The sequence below is a fragment of the Trichechus manatus genome, unplaced genomic scaffold (genome assembly GCF_000243295.1).
Source record: "Trichechus manatus latirostris isolate Lorelei unplaced genomic scaffold, TriManLat1.0 scaffold00209, whole genome shotgun sequence".
In the NCBI taxonomy this organism is placed as follows: Eukaryota; Metazoa; Chordata; class Mammalia; order Sirenia; family Trichechidae; genus Trichechus; species Trichechus manatus.
The window spans coordinates 2,500,217-2,519,781 of NW_004444145.1; the positions used below are offsets into that span (position 1 = coordinate 2,500,217).

At 40.5% G+C, this 19,565-nt stretch overlaps 1 protein-coding gene across 1 annotated transcript; it reads left to right on the forward strand.

Annotated features, from left to right (window-relative positions):
* Window positions 1–3,505: 3,505 nt before the first annotated feature.
* HIGD1C (HIG1 hypoxia inducible domain family member 1C) lies at window positions 3,506–7,070 on the forward strand. Its single transcript, XM_023742358.1, has 2 exons — window positions 3,506–3,599; window positions 6,795–7,070. Exons 1-2 carry the CDS (start codon window positions 3,506–3,508, stop codon window positions 6,968–6,970), a joined length of 270 nt encoding a protein of 89 aa, XP_023598126.1. The 3' UTR covers window positions 6,971–7,070.
* Window positions 7,071–19,565: the final 12,495 nt, after the last annotated feature.

Sequence of the window (19,565 nt, forward strand, 5' to 3'; positions counted from 1 at the left end):
AGGAACTTAGACACTAAGGTTCATTGCAGTTACTCACAATAGCCAAAAGGTGGAGACAATCCAACTGTCCATCAGCAGAGGAATAGATAAACAAAATGTGGTATATACATACAATGGAATATTATTCAGCCATAAAGAGAAATATAGTTTTGATACATGCTACAACACCTTGAAAATATTATGCTGAATGAAATAAGACAGATACAAAAGAACAAATATTGTATGATCCCACTTACATGAAATATCTGCGATAGGCAAATGCATAGAGACAAAAGGTTATTAGTGGTTACGGCGTGGGGATAAAGAGTTATTGCTTAATGGGTACTGAGTTTGTGTTTGGGGTGATGAGAAAGTTTTGGAAACAGTGGTGATGATTGCCCAACATTGTGAATGTAATTAATGCCACTGAATTGTACACTTAAAAATAGTTAAAGTGGAAAATTTTATGTTATACATATTTTACCACATTAAAAAAAAAAAGACACAGGAGCCAGCTTGAAGGGGCTCACACTAGCCAAATCTGGGACAATTTGACCATTAAAATAAATAATTGTAGTAACTGGATTATAAACCACTGAATAAAACAGGAATCCATGAGTCCATATTTATATAAATAGTGAATAATTAAATAAGTAGGAAAGAAGGGAAAGCTATTCCTTATAGTATAATGTCAACTAATAAATGTAAAAGGAATGATAGATTTAGAAAATCACCATTTGGCAAACACAGATTTCATTGATTCAGGCAAGGAACATGGTCCTTTGCAAAGGATGCTGAAACTAATAGGTGAAAGTTCGACGAATAACAAAATATCTGTATAATACTAAAGTGTCTCCTCATAAAATATTTATTAATTACAAAGGGATAAAACAGTAACTTTACTGTGGAGAACCTGGCAGAGACTACTTTAACCCAAGCAGCCAAAGCAGTGGTGTGCTAGAGCTGACTCGTACCAACTCACGAGCGGCAACTGTGCACATCTCTTCCCAATTCCGTGTTCAGTGACGTCAGGACAGTAGCTTGAAATTGGCCTCACTGGTCGTATTTACATCATGGAAACGGGCAAATGCTACAAATCAGGGCTACTACTCCTTTTTTCTTCTTCTGGAGAACCAGCTGTTAAACATGTCTCAGCTCAACACTGGATCAAAGTTATCAACACTGAGTAACACACACGGAGCATACAACATCACTTAGGTGGTATTCTGTCAAAAATGCGTAGTCTCAATGTAATGATGAGAAAACATCAGACAAGCCTAAATTGGGAGCCATCCTACAAAACAACTGGCCTGCACTGTCAAAATATTAAGGTCGTGACAGACAAAGACAGACTGAGTAACTGTTTCAGATTAAAGGAAACTAAAGAGACATGCCCTGGTGGTTAAGAGTTTGGCTGCTAACCAAAAAGGTCGGCATTCTAATCCACCAGCCGCTCCCTGGAAAAACTATGGGGCAATTCTACTCTGTTGTATTGGGTCGCTACCAGTCAGAATCAACTGGACGGCAGAGAGACATGATAACTAAATGCAATTTGTGATCCTAGTTGGATCCTGGACGAGGAAGAAAATAATTGTTTGCTATTTAAGCACATTATTGGGACAATTGGTGAGCTATGAATAAAGTCTTTAGATTGTTGGATAACAGTGATAACAGTATTACATCAATGTGAATTTCCTGATTTTTATTATTGTGCTACGGGATATGTAAGAGAACGCTCTAAATACAAAGGTATACAGGGGTAAAGACACACTCGCTAATCTGCAATTTACTCTCAGATGGTTCTGGGGGGAAAAAATTCGTATCTAGAGAGAAATGATAAAGCAAATGTGGCTAAATGTTTACAACAGGAACTCTAGGCGCTGGGCATACAGTTCTTTGTACTATTCTCGGAACTTTTCTGGCTGAAATTATTTAAAAATTATGTTATAAAAGAAAAAAAAATAAGTAAAAGCTACCTGATCCCCTGCCCTCATACCCAGGTCTGTGTGGCTGCAGACGGCGGATGGTGGGAAGCGGTGAGCAAGGATTTGTCTGAAGCCTCAAGAGGTCTCAAGGCAGCAAAGGCCAGTCGGAAGTGAAGGCAGCGCCTACGACTGACTCCTGCCTTTCTCCCACACACCTGTTCTCGGGCCACACACAATCCCTCAGGTCAGGAGCGCGGAGACAGCTGAGCGGGCGCTCTCAGCCCCTTCCCGCGCACGTCCTCCGCCTTTTGATTGGCCACGGGCGGGTGATGTCTGTCATTCCCCGCAGAGCGCGCGCGAGGCTCGGAGTTATGCAGGGGCCACAGGTGCGCGGGCCCCCGCCTCCAGATGGCCCCGGGCGGGGTCCTGGCGCGTCGTCCCAGGATATCTGTCGCGGTGGGCGCCCCTCTGGCGAGGCCCCTCCCCTCCTCCTGCTGTTGGAACCATGCACCAGCTTCCCGTTGAATTCAGGCCCAGGGGTCGAGAACTGGGGCTCATGGCCGCAGAGGCAAGCTGGGAGCTCCCCATTGGCGAGGGGAATTAAGTAAATGCATCTTCTTGTGAAGCCTTAAATTTACTTCAGGCCCAGGTGCCGCTACCAGTGAGTTTCCAGTAGGTGTGGAGGAAACCTTGGCCAATACCAGTCTCCTTCCCCGCCCCCGTGTGTTTCTGGGCTTTCCCATTATTAGTTGGAAATGCACATAAACGTGTCCCTGCCTTGCAACTTCTGTTCTGATCTACAGCCTCCTGCTCAGGAGACAGACAGCAGGTAGTGGGACTCGACAAAGGTATTGTGCTTCTGCCACTTACCGGGTTATATTTTCTGATGAAAGCTTATTCATAGGATGAAGCCACTGTATTTGAATTTTGTGGTGAAAACAGCGATTGCACTAAGAGACTGAAGTGCTGCTAAGCTGTTTTGATTGTGGTTATAGTTGCTCTTGTGAGTGTCCTCATTCATCCTGTGTAGACAAGGAGGGGTATGTCTGTGGTCTAGCATAGCACCTGGCACATAGTAGGTGCTTCGTAAATATCTGAATGACTTTATAACGCCCTGCACATTCTCCAGAATTGGAGTGATCGTTCTCCCAGCACCTGTAAATCTGAAATTATTTTTGCCCACCTTGGCACTAGCATCATCCTTTAAAACGAGACTTTGAAAAAGAATCTCTGAGTTCTTAAGGTTTGTGGAAGAAGTACTGAGGTTCCCAGTGTTCTCAAACGCTGAGCAGTATATCTCAGTGAGAGAAGACTGCATAACAGAATTGTGAACTGTGTTAATTTTTACTCTGCATGCATGGAATCTGATTATCATTCCCTCTCTTTATATATGCTTCTCTTACACCATCCCCAAAACATAATGAAAGGATTCTGTAATGAAAAGTCTGAAGATGACTGTATTTCAGTTGAGCAGACGGGCATGTCAAGCAAATAAAGACAGATGAACATATAATCAAGAGTATATTGGGAGAGGGTAAATGGGTTCTTTTTAATGATTCACAGCAACTACACATTTATCCTCAACTGTTGCTAGACAGAAGATGTCTTCAGATAACCAGTGGTCAGCAGATAAGGATGAAAGCCAATTGTCCCGACTGATCAGGAAATCTAGAGACTCTCCTTTTGTTCCTGTAGGTAAGTACAAGCCTTGACTAGATACTGGAAAACTATTTGTAACAACATAATAATGCCTTACTCAGTATCTTTGAGGATTTAAATGTTTCATATAATTGAAAGTTTTTCAGATAATTGAAGCTAACCCCCTCTAAGCATGAATATGATTTAAGCTTTCAGAATAGTTACTAGTACATGGTGAGTCCTCAAAAAATGTTAGTCATTATTACAAAGAATCCAAGTCAATTTAAGTAAGAACAGAGCCTTGATTTGATCGAGAAAAGAGAGCCAGGTATTTGCTAGAAAGTAAATAATGATAAAAATTGGATATATGCATATCATTGAATAGTTTTGTTCAGCTATTGTTATCTATTTTTGTTAGAGGGCTATCTAAAATAAATTATTAATCCCCAGCCAATCTAGGTGGAATTGACTGAATGGACTTTAACTTTCTCATGATGACTCAGGATCAGCAGCAGCTGCATATTATACTGAGGGTCTGTTAGGGATTATTGAGATGTATAGGTCTCTTTGTCCTACAACTAAACTCCAACCTTTACGTTATGTCTGCTATTTATAGATTTTTGTTTCTTCCATTACTGTGGATACTGTAATTCTGCGGATCAAAAAAATTCTACTTTGAATGGTCTAGCTAAATACCCAAGCTTGAAAGAACTGTAAGTCCATTCAGAGTAAAGAAGCTCTGAGTGAAAGCTTGGCCCTACTTGTACACTTGACAGCATGAATTTTGTGATGTTCATTTTGGCTGCTCAGAGGCCATTTTTGCTGGCTTCCTGGTATGTTCCAGATGTTGAGGTTGATACTTAAGTGAACTCTGGATAAAAGGAGTGGTATTATAATTAGATCTGGTGCCTTAGCCTCTTTATCCTTTTCCCACACATATTTAGTCTGTTCACATTTTCAACAAATACTGTATGTCTGTAGACTAAAAAAAAAAAAACAGAATCTAAGCACCAATATTATGTCTTAAAATCTGAGCACTCTCTTTCTTCTTCTCTGAATGCTTAAACTGCCCTAAGTATTATTATTGTATACTACAGTCATGCCTCTTATGTTCAGTTTTTCTGGAGACAGTTAAAATAACTCGTTTAAATCAAACTTACATAAGTTTGTGAATATATTAATTCCTTAGAACCTTCTAAATAGGTATAAAACACGTTTCCATTAAGTGTTGTTAATCTAGCAACTTCATAAGTGTCATCATTCACATATCAACTAGAACCAAAATGTTATTTACAGTAATATCCTATATTGAGAAAAGTCATTTAATTTGATTTAGGTTTGTAATAGCACCCACTAGAAATGGAAGCAAATAATTTAATAGTGACTTATTCATCTTCTTAGCATTTTTAACTAGAAAAACAATTCAAGAACTTGCTACTTAAACAGATCACCACAATGAACAGAGATTAATCACTGTGTCTGTTTTACATTAAGTTAATGATTAAAGCAGAAAGATGAAAGTGTTTCCAGCTAAATTAAATTATATACAAACTCCAAAAAGACTACATGGAAAATAGTAAAGGTTCTGTCATTAATCTCTAAAAGAAACAAAGCCAGTTTAAGAACAGAGCCTTGATTTAGTCAAGGGAAGAAAGCCAGTTGTTGTTTTTTTTTTTCCCAGAAAGTAAATAATGATAAAAATTGGATATATATCATTGAATAGTTTTGTTCAGCTATTGTTATTTTAACAATATCTACAATGAAGTTCCTGCCACAGGAACAAAATATTCCTATTTGTTATCTTAAACAACTTCCATCATCATAAATCTATTCATGTAAAACTCTATTTACGTTGCTTAAAATCGTTTTAGGACCACTGGTAAGGTCTCTGCATAGATTATATGAATTGAAAATCTGTGCTGACAGATTATTTGGTTTTATTCTTTTCACTTAACACTTCATATGTACATTTCTGTGTATTAGTACTTTACGTATTTATAATTTTTTAATAGCTATGGCAGTTTTTCCTCTGTTTGGACCGTTTGGGTTATTTAGTTTTGCCCACACATAGTGTAGCCAGGAACAGCCAGGAACATCTTTATGTCAATTTCTTGAATTTTGTTTTAGTTATTTCCTTGGAGTATGTTCCCAAAAGTGGAATTTCCAGGGAAGAAATCATGTTCAGTTTAATATCATTTACTACATATTTCTAGAATTATTTCTAGAAAGATTTGGCCAGAGTGACAGAGATGACAGCGTTGTACCTGTTTTTCCATGTGCCTACAATCATCGTTTTATTGTCATTTGTTTTTTGCTGTTTTTGTGTTTGTACTGCATCAAACCCCAACCCAAACCAAAACCAGTGCTGTCGAGTGACCCTAGGGGACGGAGTAGAAGGGCCTCATAGGGTTTCCACGGGGCGCCTGGTTTATTTAAACTGCCGACCTTTTGGTTAGCAGCCAAGTTCTTAACCGCTGTGCCACCAGGACTCCAGTAGTGCATCAGTCATTTTAATTTTAATTTTAATCACTGATAATCAGTCTATAAAAATATACATTAAATGTGATTATTTACTCTGATTCTTGTTTCCACTTATTAAATGGATCCTGAAAGAATACAAACACCCTCACCCACACATAGAAACACACATGTACCAGCATAGTTCATCAAAACTTGCTATTCCACATAAAAATCAATCACATTTTTATATACTTTTCTAGAATCACAGTTCTTCCCAGAGTTATATACTTATTGTGCATATGTTCATATCTTTTCCAACTCTCACTAAAATGTAACTCTCTTTTTTTAGAGAAAAAGTTTTTATCACTTGACTAGATTTACTCATTTGATGACAAGTAGAAAGGAGCAAAGCCAAAAGCTAAAAAGCTGGATGCTGGATATTTGGTAGGTTTACTCACTGGCTAAGTGACTCACCCCAGATAATAGCCTTGCAGCGTGTACAATCTGAAGTCGTGCCTCAGGAAAATTACAAGGTTCTAGACAAATTACTGTACTATATGGTACAAGTTTTTCTGGGAAGAGACAAAACTGCAACGATTGAATTCAAGAATGCTTAGGGCACATTTTAAAATCTGGCAGGTCAAATCCAGCATGGTTCTGTTTTTTTTAAGTATTCTTTGGTATCTGGCCTGCTTATCTTCCAGGTACTTTGTAAATTCTTTCATTGAACAATGTAAGCTCTTGGGAATACTGTCCGGCTATTTACATAACCCTGATTTTTTCAATTCTCAGGAATAGCAGGCTTTGTGGCTGTGGTGTCCTATGGTCTTTACAAGTTAAAGTACAGAAGAGATCAGAAAATGTCCATTCATCTTATTCACATGAGAGTTGCTGCACAAGGATTTGTTGTAGGAGCTGTGACTCTAGGTAACCTGTTTAATTTGTATCTTGTGTCCAGCTGTCTTTGAGAATATTTTTTATTCATTTATATTAGAAGAAGAATATTTGGTCAAGACAATACTTGTTTTGAAAGGGTGAGGTTAGGCAAGTAAGGGGAGAGCCTTGGGTAAGTATAATGGGTGAGGAAGAGTACAAAATTTATTGATCTTCAGTTGGCTGGGGTTGTTGTCCAGTTGTGGACTTAATATTTCTTAGGATTTTCAGCACTGACTCAAAACCCCATGCAGAGAACCAGCGTGGTGGGTTCTGTTATCCTGAAAAGAATAATAGTGAAAAGAGGAGCGAATATGTCCCACCCTACGTCACTCAGCTAAAAGCAGTGGTCATAGTTACCACCTTATCCACACAGCTAAGAGCGGCAGTCATAGTTCCCAGCCTGTATCACATAGCTAAGCGCAGTGGGCATAACTCCTACCCTGTATTGCACAGCTAAGAGTTAAGGTGAAACTCCCACGTGTTCACTGGCTATTTGAACAGCAGATGTGTATACTAAAGTAGTTTAACTGGGAAGAAGACATAATTAGAGCCCATAAGTATTCCTGTCCTCCTTTTATTACATGTTTGAGCAATAGAGAATTTTAAACAAATTTTTGTTGTAATCCAGAAATTAAGCAAGACCTATGGAATCAAATCCAAAGAACAGGTTTAAAATTACCTGGTTAATTCAAGCTATATCAACAGTTAAATCAGATAGTTCTAACAAGAAATCCACTATAAGACCTAAATTATCTTTTTTTTTTTTCTCTCTAGTTAATGAGAACAAGTCACAATGTTCTTATATCCACTTCATTCTGTGCAGAGTGGAATCAGCCTAAGAGTATCTCCGGGATTATGGAATGATAGGCATGGGACTTTCAAGTAGGGAGTTATGTGGTAATTATTACGCTGAGCTGTGAGATCTGAGTCTTGAATAAAATACAACAAAAACCAAATGTAAGTAACTATGTAGTTACAGTCCTTATTTTAATTATTTAGCAAACATTTACTGAGCACCTGCTATGTGCCAGACACTGTACTGGCCTAAGAGATACAAGGATGAGACTCAGTCCCTCAAATAGTTTAGTCTCCTTAGGGAGGAAAACCAAGGACAGAAGAATACAATTGTGGTGCTATAAAGTGATAGGTGTTGGACAGAGAAAGCACAGGTTGCCATGGAAGCACAAAAGAGGAGCATTTAACTAGGACTGGGAAGTCTGGGGAGGCTTCTCTAAGGAGGTAAAGTGTGTGATGAGTCAAGGACATGGAGGAATAAATTAGGCAGAGAAGGAGATCAGGATTCTAGGCGGAGGAAAATACAAAGACATGGAAGCACAACATGTTACTGGAACTCTACATAGCTCGGTATGGTGGGTGGATCAGTCAGGGTTTGATCAGAGAAGCAAAACTACTAGTAGTGAGATATAATAGAGAATTTATTATAGGTATCTGGCCTTATACAATTGTGAGGCTCTTACTTACATATCTAGAGCTGGGGCCTGAAGTGGGCAGGGTAAGCAGGACGGAAAGATGATGCAAAGAAGGGAAGCAAGGATAATCTGGAACCTGCAAGAATGAGCTGGAACCCACAATGATGGACTGGAAACTTCGTGGGTCTCTCACCATCTTCAAGCCTCCGAATTCAATGCTGGGAGTGACCTACAGAAGCAGCTGATGCCCTTCATCCAGGAGTAAACACGACCTGGCCAAAGAGTCAGAGAAGGTGAAGGAGGAAATTCAGCAGGAGCCTTAGGAACTGCGGGCCTGGTTGCTGCCCCATGTTAACAAGGTGAGCCAGGGGATGAGCAAAAATGTGCTGCAAATGTGCCTTCCAAGCGTAAAAAGTATTTGGCTGCTGCTTCGCTTCTGCCTTCTAAATCTCAGGAGCACTAACACAGTGAATAAAGGGAAAGGAATTCTGAAAAATGTAGTTACTGCTAGGTAAAGTGACACAGTGCAAATCCACCACTGTCCTAAGACATCTAGACAGCAGAGCCCAAAGATGTGGAAACAGGAAGCGAAAATTTCACAAGTGAATCACTGGGAGTAACAGCGAAAGAGCCACTTCTACGTGTACATACTCCTTGATTTCAGACCTGTGAATCCTCGTTATGGGAAAAAAGAGGTCCCATAGTGGTCACTGACTTAAAGCATATATTGCCTACTAGAGAACATTACCTCTGCCTTGCAAGACGCCACTGAACTGTCACTGAAACTAAGTCTTCAAAAAGCCATTCCACACTGAATTGGAAATGTGGAAGCTGTTGCTCTAGTGAATGTTTGTTGTGTATATTTTCACCACAATAACTAAAAAAAAAGAAGCCATTCCACTGTTCTATCAGGCCATCTGCTTCAAGGTGATGGGGAACATGGAAAGACCAATGAATTCCATGAGCATGTGCCCATTGCTGCACTTCATTTACTGTAAATAAGTTCTTTGGTCGTAAGTAATGTTCTGTGGAAAACTACAACAGTGAATAAGGCTTTCTGTAAGTCTATGGATGGTAGGTTTGGTAGAAGCATTGCAGACAAGGAAGGTAGATCAACATCTAGATTAAGTGTCTATTCCAGTGAGAACAAAGTGCTACTCTACCCCTTCCATGATGGAAGCAGTTCTATGTAATCAACCTTCCACCAGGTGGCTGGGTGATTCCCCCAAGGAATGGTGTTATACTGGGGACTATTGAGAAGATGGACATTCAGCAGTGGCTACAGCCAGATTGGCCTTGGTGAGTGGAAGTTTTTGCTGCTGTAGCTGTACCCATGCATAACCTCCATCCATGCCACCATGGCAGCTTTGTATATGAGTCTGTTGGGCAAGGACAAGGGGTAACTGAGGAAAGAGGCTGCCTGATGTCCACAAATGAGTCATCTTGTTGTTATGATTATTAAGATCCTCCTTTGCTAAGACTGTCCTTTGTTGAGCATTCATGTGGGGCACAAATATCTTCACATTCTGAGTCCATTCACGGAAGTCTAGCCACATACCTCTTCCCCAGACATTTATCACCTATTTTTCAGTCGTGTTCCTTCCAAGCCCCTGACCATCTGGCTAAACCATTAGCCACTGGCTGTGGGCAAATCTGCTACAAAAGACTGCTGTAAAGTTTTAAAAAGCAAGATGTCACTTTGATGACTACTGTGCACCTGACCTAAGCCATGGTCTTTTCAATTGCCTCATATGTGTGCAAAAGCTGAACAATGAAAAAAGGAAGACAGAACAAGAATTGATGCATTTGAATTGTGATGTTGGTTAAGAATATTGAATATACAATAGACAGCTAGAAGAATGAACAAATCAGAAGAAATACAACTGGAATACTCTAAGGATGGTGAGACTTCATTTTACTTATTTTGGACACATCATCAAGAAAGACCAATTGCTAACAAAGGACATCATGTTTGGTAAATTAGAGGGCCAGTGAAACGATGGAAGCCCCCAATGAGATGAACTGACACAATAGCCACAGCGATGGACTCAAACATACCAATGATCCTGAAGATGGTGCAGGAATGGGCAGCCTTTCATTCTGTTACACATAAGATCACCATGAATCGGAGCCAACCCGACAGCAACAACATGAGTTGACATAGAAAAGTACTGCTTGACATCTCTTCTCCCCGGCAAAATAAACATCCAGAATGTGCACTCAAAGTTTTGCCTCTGGGAGAATTTTCTGTTATCACCATCCGTTAGGGCCACCCCAGACTACGACTATACTGCTACTTACTGGTAGTGCCAACATATCATGCAGAAATATCTGTAAGCCAAGTCTAAATATTTGCTTCCTAAGTCAGTTGGTCACAGAGAATTCCCCATGAGGCCATAGTTGCCAGTTGACAGGGAAAAGCCAGTGTGGCAAGCGTATGGGCCATGGACTCAAGCATTTTATTTACTTGTGCCACTTCCTCATGCAGCTCACTTGTGCCTTTAGGATCTGTTTGAGCCCAGTGTCATATACACCACTTGCCCTTGATGAGGGAATTCTGTTGCACACACCAACTTTATGTCTGGGTGAGTTAGACAACATCCAGTTCCTGATGGGCAACTCAGGCCTGAAACTTGGTAACCTTCAGTAGCCAAGCCTTCAGTCTCTTAAGGCCCAGTAGCAAACCAGGAGCTATTTCTCAAAAGAAGAATAGTTATCTGCAGTGCATAGCTGTGCTCAAAATCCTAAAGATCTACATTATTATTCACTTATAGGCCCATACAGCATCTCTATCTGCCATAGACACTTCAATCACCACTGGGTCTACTACTAAAATCATACGGCCCAAGTAGCAGAGCAGCGTACACGTCAGCCTGCATCTTCTCTTTGCAGAGCCTTCTTTTTTTATGGAACCCACTAAAACTTTGTTTTTCTGGTTACGTGGTAAATGGGTCAGAACAGTACATGCAAAATCCAAAGACAACACTAGCTGTTGTGCTTCTTTCTTAACGGCAGAAGGTGCCAGATGAAGCAACTTGTTGCTCACATTGGAAGAGGTATCTTGACATGCCCCATATCACTGGACTCCTGGAAACTTAACTGAGGTGGCAGGCCCCTAAATTTTCAAAGAACTTATTTCCCATCTTCTGGCATATATGTCTTACCAATGAGTCTAGAGTAGTTTCTACTTTATGCTCACCAGGTCCAATCAGCATATCATCAATGTAATGGACTAACATGATATCTTGTGGAGTGGAAAGATGATGCAGGTTTCTATAGACTAGATTATGGCATAGGGCTGGAGAGTTTACATAGCCCTCAGATTGGACAGTGAAAGTATACTCCTGACCCTGCTAGCTAAAAGCAAACTGCTTCTAATGGTCTTTACTAAAATGTATACAGAAACAAGCATTCACCAGATTAATAGCTGCATACCAAGTAGCAAATGTTGTATTGATTTGCTCTAGTGATGAAACCACATCTGGTACAGCAGCTCCAATTAGAGTCATCACTTGATTAAGTTTATAGTAATCCAGTATCATTCTCTCAGATCTGTCTTCTGATCAAATAGGCAAGTTGAAGGAGGATGTAGTAGGAATCAGCCCCCTGGCATCTTTAAAGTCCTTAATGATGGCATCAATTTTTACAATCCCTCCAGGAATGCAGTATTTGCTTAGTTTACTATTTTCGTAAGTAGAGGCAATTACAGTGGCTTCCACTATAATAGCCCTGACTTCACAGACCAGGAAACCTATGGTAGAATTCTGACAGTTGCTGACTATGTATATTTCAATTACACATTCTAGAACTAGGAAAATGACCACAGGGTGGGTTCGGGGACCCACTGGGCCCACTGTGAAACAGACTCACAGCAAAATTCCATTGATCACCTGACCTCCATAAGCCCCTACTTCAAGTGGTAGAGCAAACTAATGCCCCAGGAACTAGTGTCAATTCAAAACAAGTATCTAGCAATCCCTCAAAAGTGTGCTTAATGCTTCTTTCTCAGTACACGGACACCCTGGTATATGGCCACAGGTCCCTTTGGAGAAGGCTAGAAAGATTTATAATATACATTTTTGGCTGTACCATGGTCTTTCCTTAAGGGGATCTGGCCTCTGCTATATTCAAGTGGCTGAGGGTCGCTAAACTGACTCAAATGTGGGAATTGGTCAACAGGCCATGGCTCTCTACTGTGGTGAGACTTTTGTTCACCAGCTGTAGAGCCTGTCTGCTTATATGCTGCCCTTTGATTTCAATTCTAGGTACACCATGATCAATTAGTCAATGCCAAAGATCCCTGCAGTTTAAACTATTCTGATTACTGCTAAGGCTTTCTTGACCATTACAGTAACTGTGCCTACCTTGTCTTTATCAATTAAATCCTGCCACTTGACCTCTGCCACCTCCAGATCCCATCATCCCCAGTGAATTAGGAAGCCCAAAAGTTCTCACTGTCATTTCTGGTTTACAGAAAATAGTCACCACAGAACTCTCCACAATGTATTTCTCAAAGTCTTGCTGAAGGGAGTGGATATACTTAGGGGGTAGATGAGCATCCCTTCGGATGCCTTCCTCTATAGCAGGGTTTCTCAGCATTAGCACGATTGACAGTTTGGACTGAATAATTCTTAGTTATAGAGGGATGTCCTGTGCATTGCAGGATGTTTAGCAGCATCCCTGGCCTCTTCCCATGAGATGCCAGTAGCATCCCCTCACTCCCAGTTGTGACAACCAAAAGTGTCTCCAGAAATTGTTAAATTTCCCTGGGGACAAAACTTCCCCTGGTTGAGAACCACTGCTTTAGAGTATACCAGGAAGTTCTAGCACTTTGGCTTCATTTAGTAGAGATTGCCTTTTGGTCCAGGTTTCAGTCAGCCTTAGATAGGAATGGAAGGACTGCTTCTACTGGCAAAGAAGTCTCAGTAGAATATGTGTTCAAGGATGCAGTTTTATTGAAATCTGCCCATATGTCCCCATCTGAATTTCCAGGGTCCCACTCCTTCCAAAGCAATGCCCTAACTTTAACAAAGGAGATTTTGTAAAGTTGGGAATTTAACTTGTGTTGCGATTAGCCACTCACAGGATTAGACTTTGTGTGTGGTTTTAAAAATATCAGTCTTACAGCTGCAGGAGTTAAGAGTTTCTTTTTGGGCAGTCATAAAAGCCTTCAAGTCCCTTGAGTGGGACCTTGAGCTCAAATTAGAAGCCCCTCATTTTTTTTCCCATGAGGTCACAGAAAAACCAAGTTCACCAGCACACTTAGAAGCAATCAACCTCATATGTTCTTTATTTCTACTAAATGTTCTATGGCAGTAAATACTTGATTACTTAAAGCCCTGCTTTCTGTAGGCACTTGATTATAGGTATCTATCAGGGATGATTTAAGAAACTTTTGATACTGCATGCCATGGACTGCTAGAGTCCTCTTCCCCACTGGAAAAATGATCATTAATGCCTTTAATCAGATCAGAGAACCAATTCCAGATAACCCAGAACCAATTCAGAGAACCTCACGGTTCTGTTTCTCTGGAAGCACTTCTAATACTAATTTCTGTAAGAGGCAGGGTTTGATCAGAGAAGCAAAACTACTAGTAATGACACATAGTAAATGATTTATTATAGAGATATGACCTTAAATAATTTGGGAGGTACAAACAGGCCATGTGAGGCTGCTGCTTATGTTTCTAATACCGAGGCCTGAAGTCAGCAGGGCAACAGTTGGGAAGGAGGGACAAACTAGAAACTGCAAAGATGAGCTGGAGCCCACAAACACAACTGGAACTTGTGTCAATCTTTCTCCACCTCCAACTTCGATCATGGTGTGACCTGCAGGAGAAGCTGGCACCCTATATTATGGAGCTGGACCACAACTGGCCCAGGATCCAGAGAAGCTAAATGAGGAGATCCAGAAGGACCTGTGGGGCCTAGCTGCTGCCCCACAACAGCAAGATGAGCCAGTAGATAAGCAACATGCAAGAGCTGGAACAGCACCTGGCGCCCTCAATTAACCTTCCAAGTGGGAAAAGAATATGGCTGCTGCTTCGACTTCTGCCTTCCAAATCTCGTGCAAAATGTCTTTTACAAACCAAGCTAATCCAGAACTATGCAGGGAAGGAAATTCAGGGAAATGTAGTAACAGCTTAAATCCCCAACAGGTTTATAGGATTGCAAGCTGAAGAGTGACAAGGTGAGGTTGAGACAGTGAAGGGTTTAAATAAGGGAATAACATAGTCAGATTGGCAGTTTTTAGATTCTTGCTTTATATAGAGCTCAGAAACAGGCAATATGAAACTTTTGTTTAGGAACACATAAACAGATGGTCAAACTATAAAGACAAGGAAGAAAATGATTATCATAAAGCTCAGAACAATGGTTACCTATGGGGAAAGAGAGAGGCCTATAGCCAGAAAGGAAAATCTGGTAGGTTTCTAGAATGCCTACAATGTTCTATTTCTTGATCCATCATTATAGGTGTTAACTCTACTACTTGTTAATCTGGTCATTTAAGTTATATGTGCTATTCTCTGTGCATGTTATATTTCACCATGAAAAAAATGTTAAAAGGAAATGCCTGGAGACTCAATTGAAAAGAAAGAGGAGAGAAAATTAAGACAGAGAAAACCAATCAGACTGTTAATTGAATCTGAATTAGGGCAGTGGCAGCGGAAACAGAGAGGAAGGGAGGGATTCCAAAAACATTAAGGACTTGGCAAACGAGTGATTGGGGAAAGTAAGGAAAGAGGAATCAAGGATGATTCCCAGGTTTCTCGTTTGGGCAATGTGATGGAAGGTTTTAATTTTCACTAATATAAAGAACAAAAAAGGAGCAACAGATTTGGTGAGAGGATGAATGCACTTTGAATAAAACAATAATGTTGTTGTAGTTAGGTGCTGTTGAGTCAGTTCAGTCTTACAGCAACCCTACGTACAAGAGAACGAAACGCTTCCCGGTTTTGCGTCATCCTCACTATGTTTGAGCCCATTGTGGCAGCCATTCTATCAATTCATCTCGTTAAGGGTCTTCTTCTTTTTTGCTGACCCTCTACTTTACCAAGCATGATGTCCTTCTCCAGGGACTGGTCCCTCCTGATAACATGTCCAAAGTATGTGAGATGAAGTCTCACCATCCCTGCTTCTAAGGAGCATTCTGGCTACACTTCTTTCAAGACAGATTTGTTTGTTCTTCTGGCAGTCCATGGTATATTCAATATTCTTCGCCAACACCATAGCTCAAAGGCGTCAATTCTTCCTCAGGTTTGTTTACTGTCTAGCTTTCCCATGCATATGAGGTGATTGAAAATACCATGGCTTGGGTCAGGCACACTTTAGTCCTCAAAGCGACATCTTTGCTTTCTAACACTTTAAAGAGGTCTTTTGCAGCAGATTTGCCCAATACAACACGTCGTTTGATTTCTTGACTGCTGCTTCCATGGGCATTGATTGTGGATCCAAGTAAAGTGAAATCCTTGACAACTTCAGTATTTTCTCCATTTATCATGATGTTGCCTATTGGTCCAGTTGTAAGGATTTTTGTTTTATGTTGAGGTATAATCCATACTGAAGGCTGTAGTCTTTGATCTTCATCAGTAAGTGCTTCAAGTCCTCTTCACTTTCAGCAAGCAAAGTTGTGTCATCTGCATAACACAGGTTGTTAATAAGTATTCCTCCAATCCTGATGCTGCATTCTTCTTCATATAGTCCAGCTTCTCTGATTATTTGCTCAGCATACAGATTGAATAAGTATGGTGTAGTGCAATGAACCACTATTGTGTGGCCTATCTAGCCATGGTCTTGTAACCCCCACCCAAGTGATTGGGTGGGACTGTGTGATAGGGTGATTGTGGCCCACCAAAACGATTGGTCAGTTTTGCCATCCCGCTGGGTTTGAAATGAGCCACCCCAGAGGCGGGAAAGAGAATATCCTACCACCACCAAGGAAGAACAGCCAGGAGCCAGCACATCCTTTGGACCCGGGATCCCTGTGCTGAGAAGCTCCTAGAACCAGAAGACAGACAGACAGAGAGAGAGCTGTAACACCAAAGGCAGCAAGAAGCAGCAGCAGAGACCCAGCAGCCGACACCCAGCAGCTGGAGATGGCGTGGTGGGCTTCTTGGCCAATGGAGAAAGTTGAGTGCCTTTGGACAGAGGCCGAGGGCCAGGGAGAGGCGTGCCTGCGAGCGCATCTGGGAAGAGGCAGTTCTGATGGAAGAACTGTATCCTGAGTGTTCCTGAGACTGAATTTTAACTGTTACTTCCCTAATAAGCCCCATAATCGTGAGTACTGTCTGTGAGTTCTGTGTGGCCACTGCAATGAATTATTGAACGCAGCAGAGAAGTAGAGAGTGCCGTGGGAGGGACAGTTGGTATCGGAATTGGTAAAGATGGCAGAGAGAGGAGGCATGTCTGACCTCCTGCCTCATAGGAATCAGCCTTGGGCTGTCGATCTTGATTCTCCTTTCCCCTTGTGAAGTTAGAGGAGGTCAGACACCACCTCCACACCATTTTACATATGGTGAAAGGATACAACCCTGAGGTACACCTTTTTTAATTTTAAACCATGCAGTATCCCCTTGTCCTGCTTAAATGACTACCTCTTGGTATGTACAGGTTCCACATGAGCACAATTAAGTGTTCAGAAATAGCTCACATTTAATCAGTGCTTACTATGTGCCAGCCACTCTGTTTTATATATCGTTATCTCATTTAATCTTAGTAAATACCTATGAGGTTAGGTACTGTTGTTACTGCATTTTACAGATGAAGAAACTGAGGCCTAGAGAGGAAAGTTACTTGTTTACAGTCACATAGGCAATCTACTCCAGAACCTGACCTCTTAACTTTATATTACACTGAATGAGTGCCTATGGCAGATATCTCCAAATTAGAAAACTTACATCCATGGGGATGTGAGGAGAAAATATTTTTATCTTAAAAACAAAAACCTTTACTAATATATGGATTGACCATAGTACTTTATATTATTTACACAAATAAGTGCACATTTTGAGGGGCATGCTCAACATATCTTCTTATGTACAATTTAAAAGTTTGAAGATCAGTGCAATCCTGACCAAAATTCCAACGGCCTTCTTTACAGAAATGGGAAAACCAATCCTCAACTTTACATGAAATGGCAAGAGGCCCCAAACAGCTAAAACAATATAGATAGAGAAGAACATAGTAAGAGAACTCACACTTCCTAATTTTAAAACATACCATACCACCACAGTAATCAAAACAGCCAGGTACTGGTATAACAATAGATGCATACACCAGTGGAATATAATTGAGAGTCCAGAAATAAACCCACACATCTATGGTCAACTGATTTTTGAAAAGGGTGCTAAGTCCATTCAATGGGGAAAGAAGAGTTTCTTCAATAAATGGTGCTGGGAAAATGGGATTTCCACATGCAGAAAAATGAAACAGGATTCATGCCTCATATCATAACACAAATCCAATTCAAAATGGATTAAAGACCTAAATGGGCAAACAAAAACCATAAAATTCTTAGAACAAGCAGGGGCAATGCTGTCAGGCCTAGCTTTTAACAATGGATTCTCTAATACAATAACAAAAGCACAAACAGCAAAATAAATAAACGGGACCACGTAAAAATTAAAAACTTTCGTTCATCAGGAGACTTTACCAAAAAAGTGAAAAGACAAGCTACTGACTGGAAGAATATCTTCAGAAACCATATATCTGACAAGAATCTAATAACCAAAATATATATAAAACTTCAACAACAACAAAAAGACAACCCAATCATAAAATGGGAAAAAGACTTGAATAGACATTTCACCAGAGTAGCCACCAAATACATAAAAAGATGCTCAGCATTGTTAGCCATCAGAGAGATGAAAATCAAAACCACAGTGAGATACCATTTCACATTTCACCCCACAAGGATGGCTAAGATTAAAAAAAGAAAGAAAAGAAAAAAAAAACAGAAAATAACACATGTTGGCAAGAATGTGGGGAAAATTGGAACCCTTATCCATTGCTGGTGGGAATGCAAAATGGTACAGCTGTTGTGGAAAACAGTACAGTGGTTCCTCAAAAAACGAAAAATAGAATTACCATATGACCCAGCAATTCCATTCCTAGCTATATACCCAAAAGACTTGAAAGCAGAGACTCAAAAAGAGACGTGTACACCAATATTCATTGCACCACTATTCACAATAGCCAAAAGGTGGAAACAACCTAAATGTCCATCAACAGATAAATAAATAAACAAAATGTGGTACGTACTTACAATGGAATACTCCTCAGCCAGTAGGAGAAATGAAGTCTTGATACATGCTATAGTATGGATGGAGCTTGAAGACATTATGCTGAGTGAAATAAGCCAATCACAAAAGGACAAATATTGTATGACCTCATTTATATAAAGGAGCCCTGGTGGCACAGTGGTTAAACACTTGGCTGCTAACCAAAAGGTTGACAGTTCGAACCCACCAGCTGCTCCATGGGAGAAAGATGTGGCAGTCTGCTTCCATAAAGATTTACAGCCTTGGAAACCCTATGGGGCAGTTTTATTCTGTCCTACAGGACCACTCTGAGTTGGAATTGACTCAATGGCAGTGAGTTTGGTTTTTTGGTCACCTATATAAAAAGACAAGAAAAGGCAAACAGAGTACAAAGTTTATTAGTTGTTACCGGGGTTGAAGGGAGGGAGAAAAGGGGGGTTAACGGTGATGGAAAAATCACACTGCTTAAGGGTAGGGCGCCACAGCCAATCATTGTAATTTCTGTCAGTAAGTTGTACACTTGTAAAAAGTTGAATTGGCAGAAGTTCTGTGATAGATATATTTACAACAATGACACACAAAACAAGAGTAGCTGCTGAGGCTGCTTATGTACAACCAAACACCTCATGGGATTTGGTTTCTTGGTTTGAAGGTTTAGGGTCATGGTTTCATGGGACATCCCAGTTAATTGGCCTAATATGTTTAGTGCTTCTGTTCTACCTCCTAGTTCCTTATGCAGTGCCTAGGGTCTTAAAAGCTTGCAAGTGGCTATCCAAGGCAAAACAATTAGTTTCTATTCGCCTGGAGCAACAGAGGAAGGTCAGGAATAGGAGGAGGATATGGAATGTGTGGCTAATTGTCTCCATGAACAACTACCTCCTTTGCCATGAGACCAGAAGAATTGGATGGAGCCCAGCTACCATTACTGAACATTTTGA

What these genes read in the sequence shown, in the direction of transcription:
- HIGD1C (XM_023742358.1), top strand. Translation starts at nt 3,506, where the DNA reads ATGTCTTCAGATAACCAGTGGTCAGCAGATAAGGATGAAAGCCAATTG. An exon ending in CTCTCCTTTTGTTCCTGTAG is followed by an intron (nt 3,600 to 6,794) that starts GTAAGTACAAGC and finishes TTCAATTCTCAG; the next exon opens with GAATAGCAGGCTTTGTGGCT.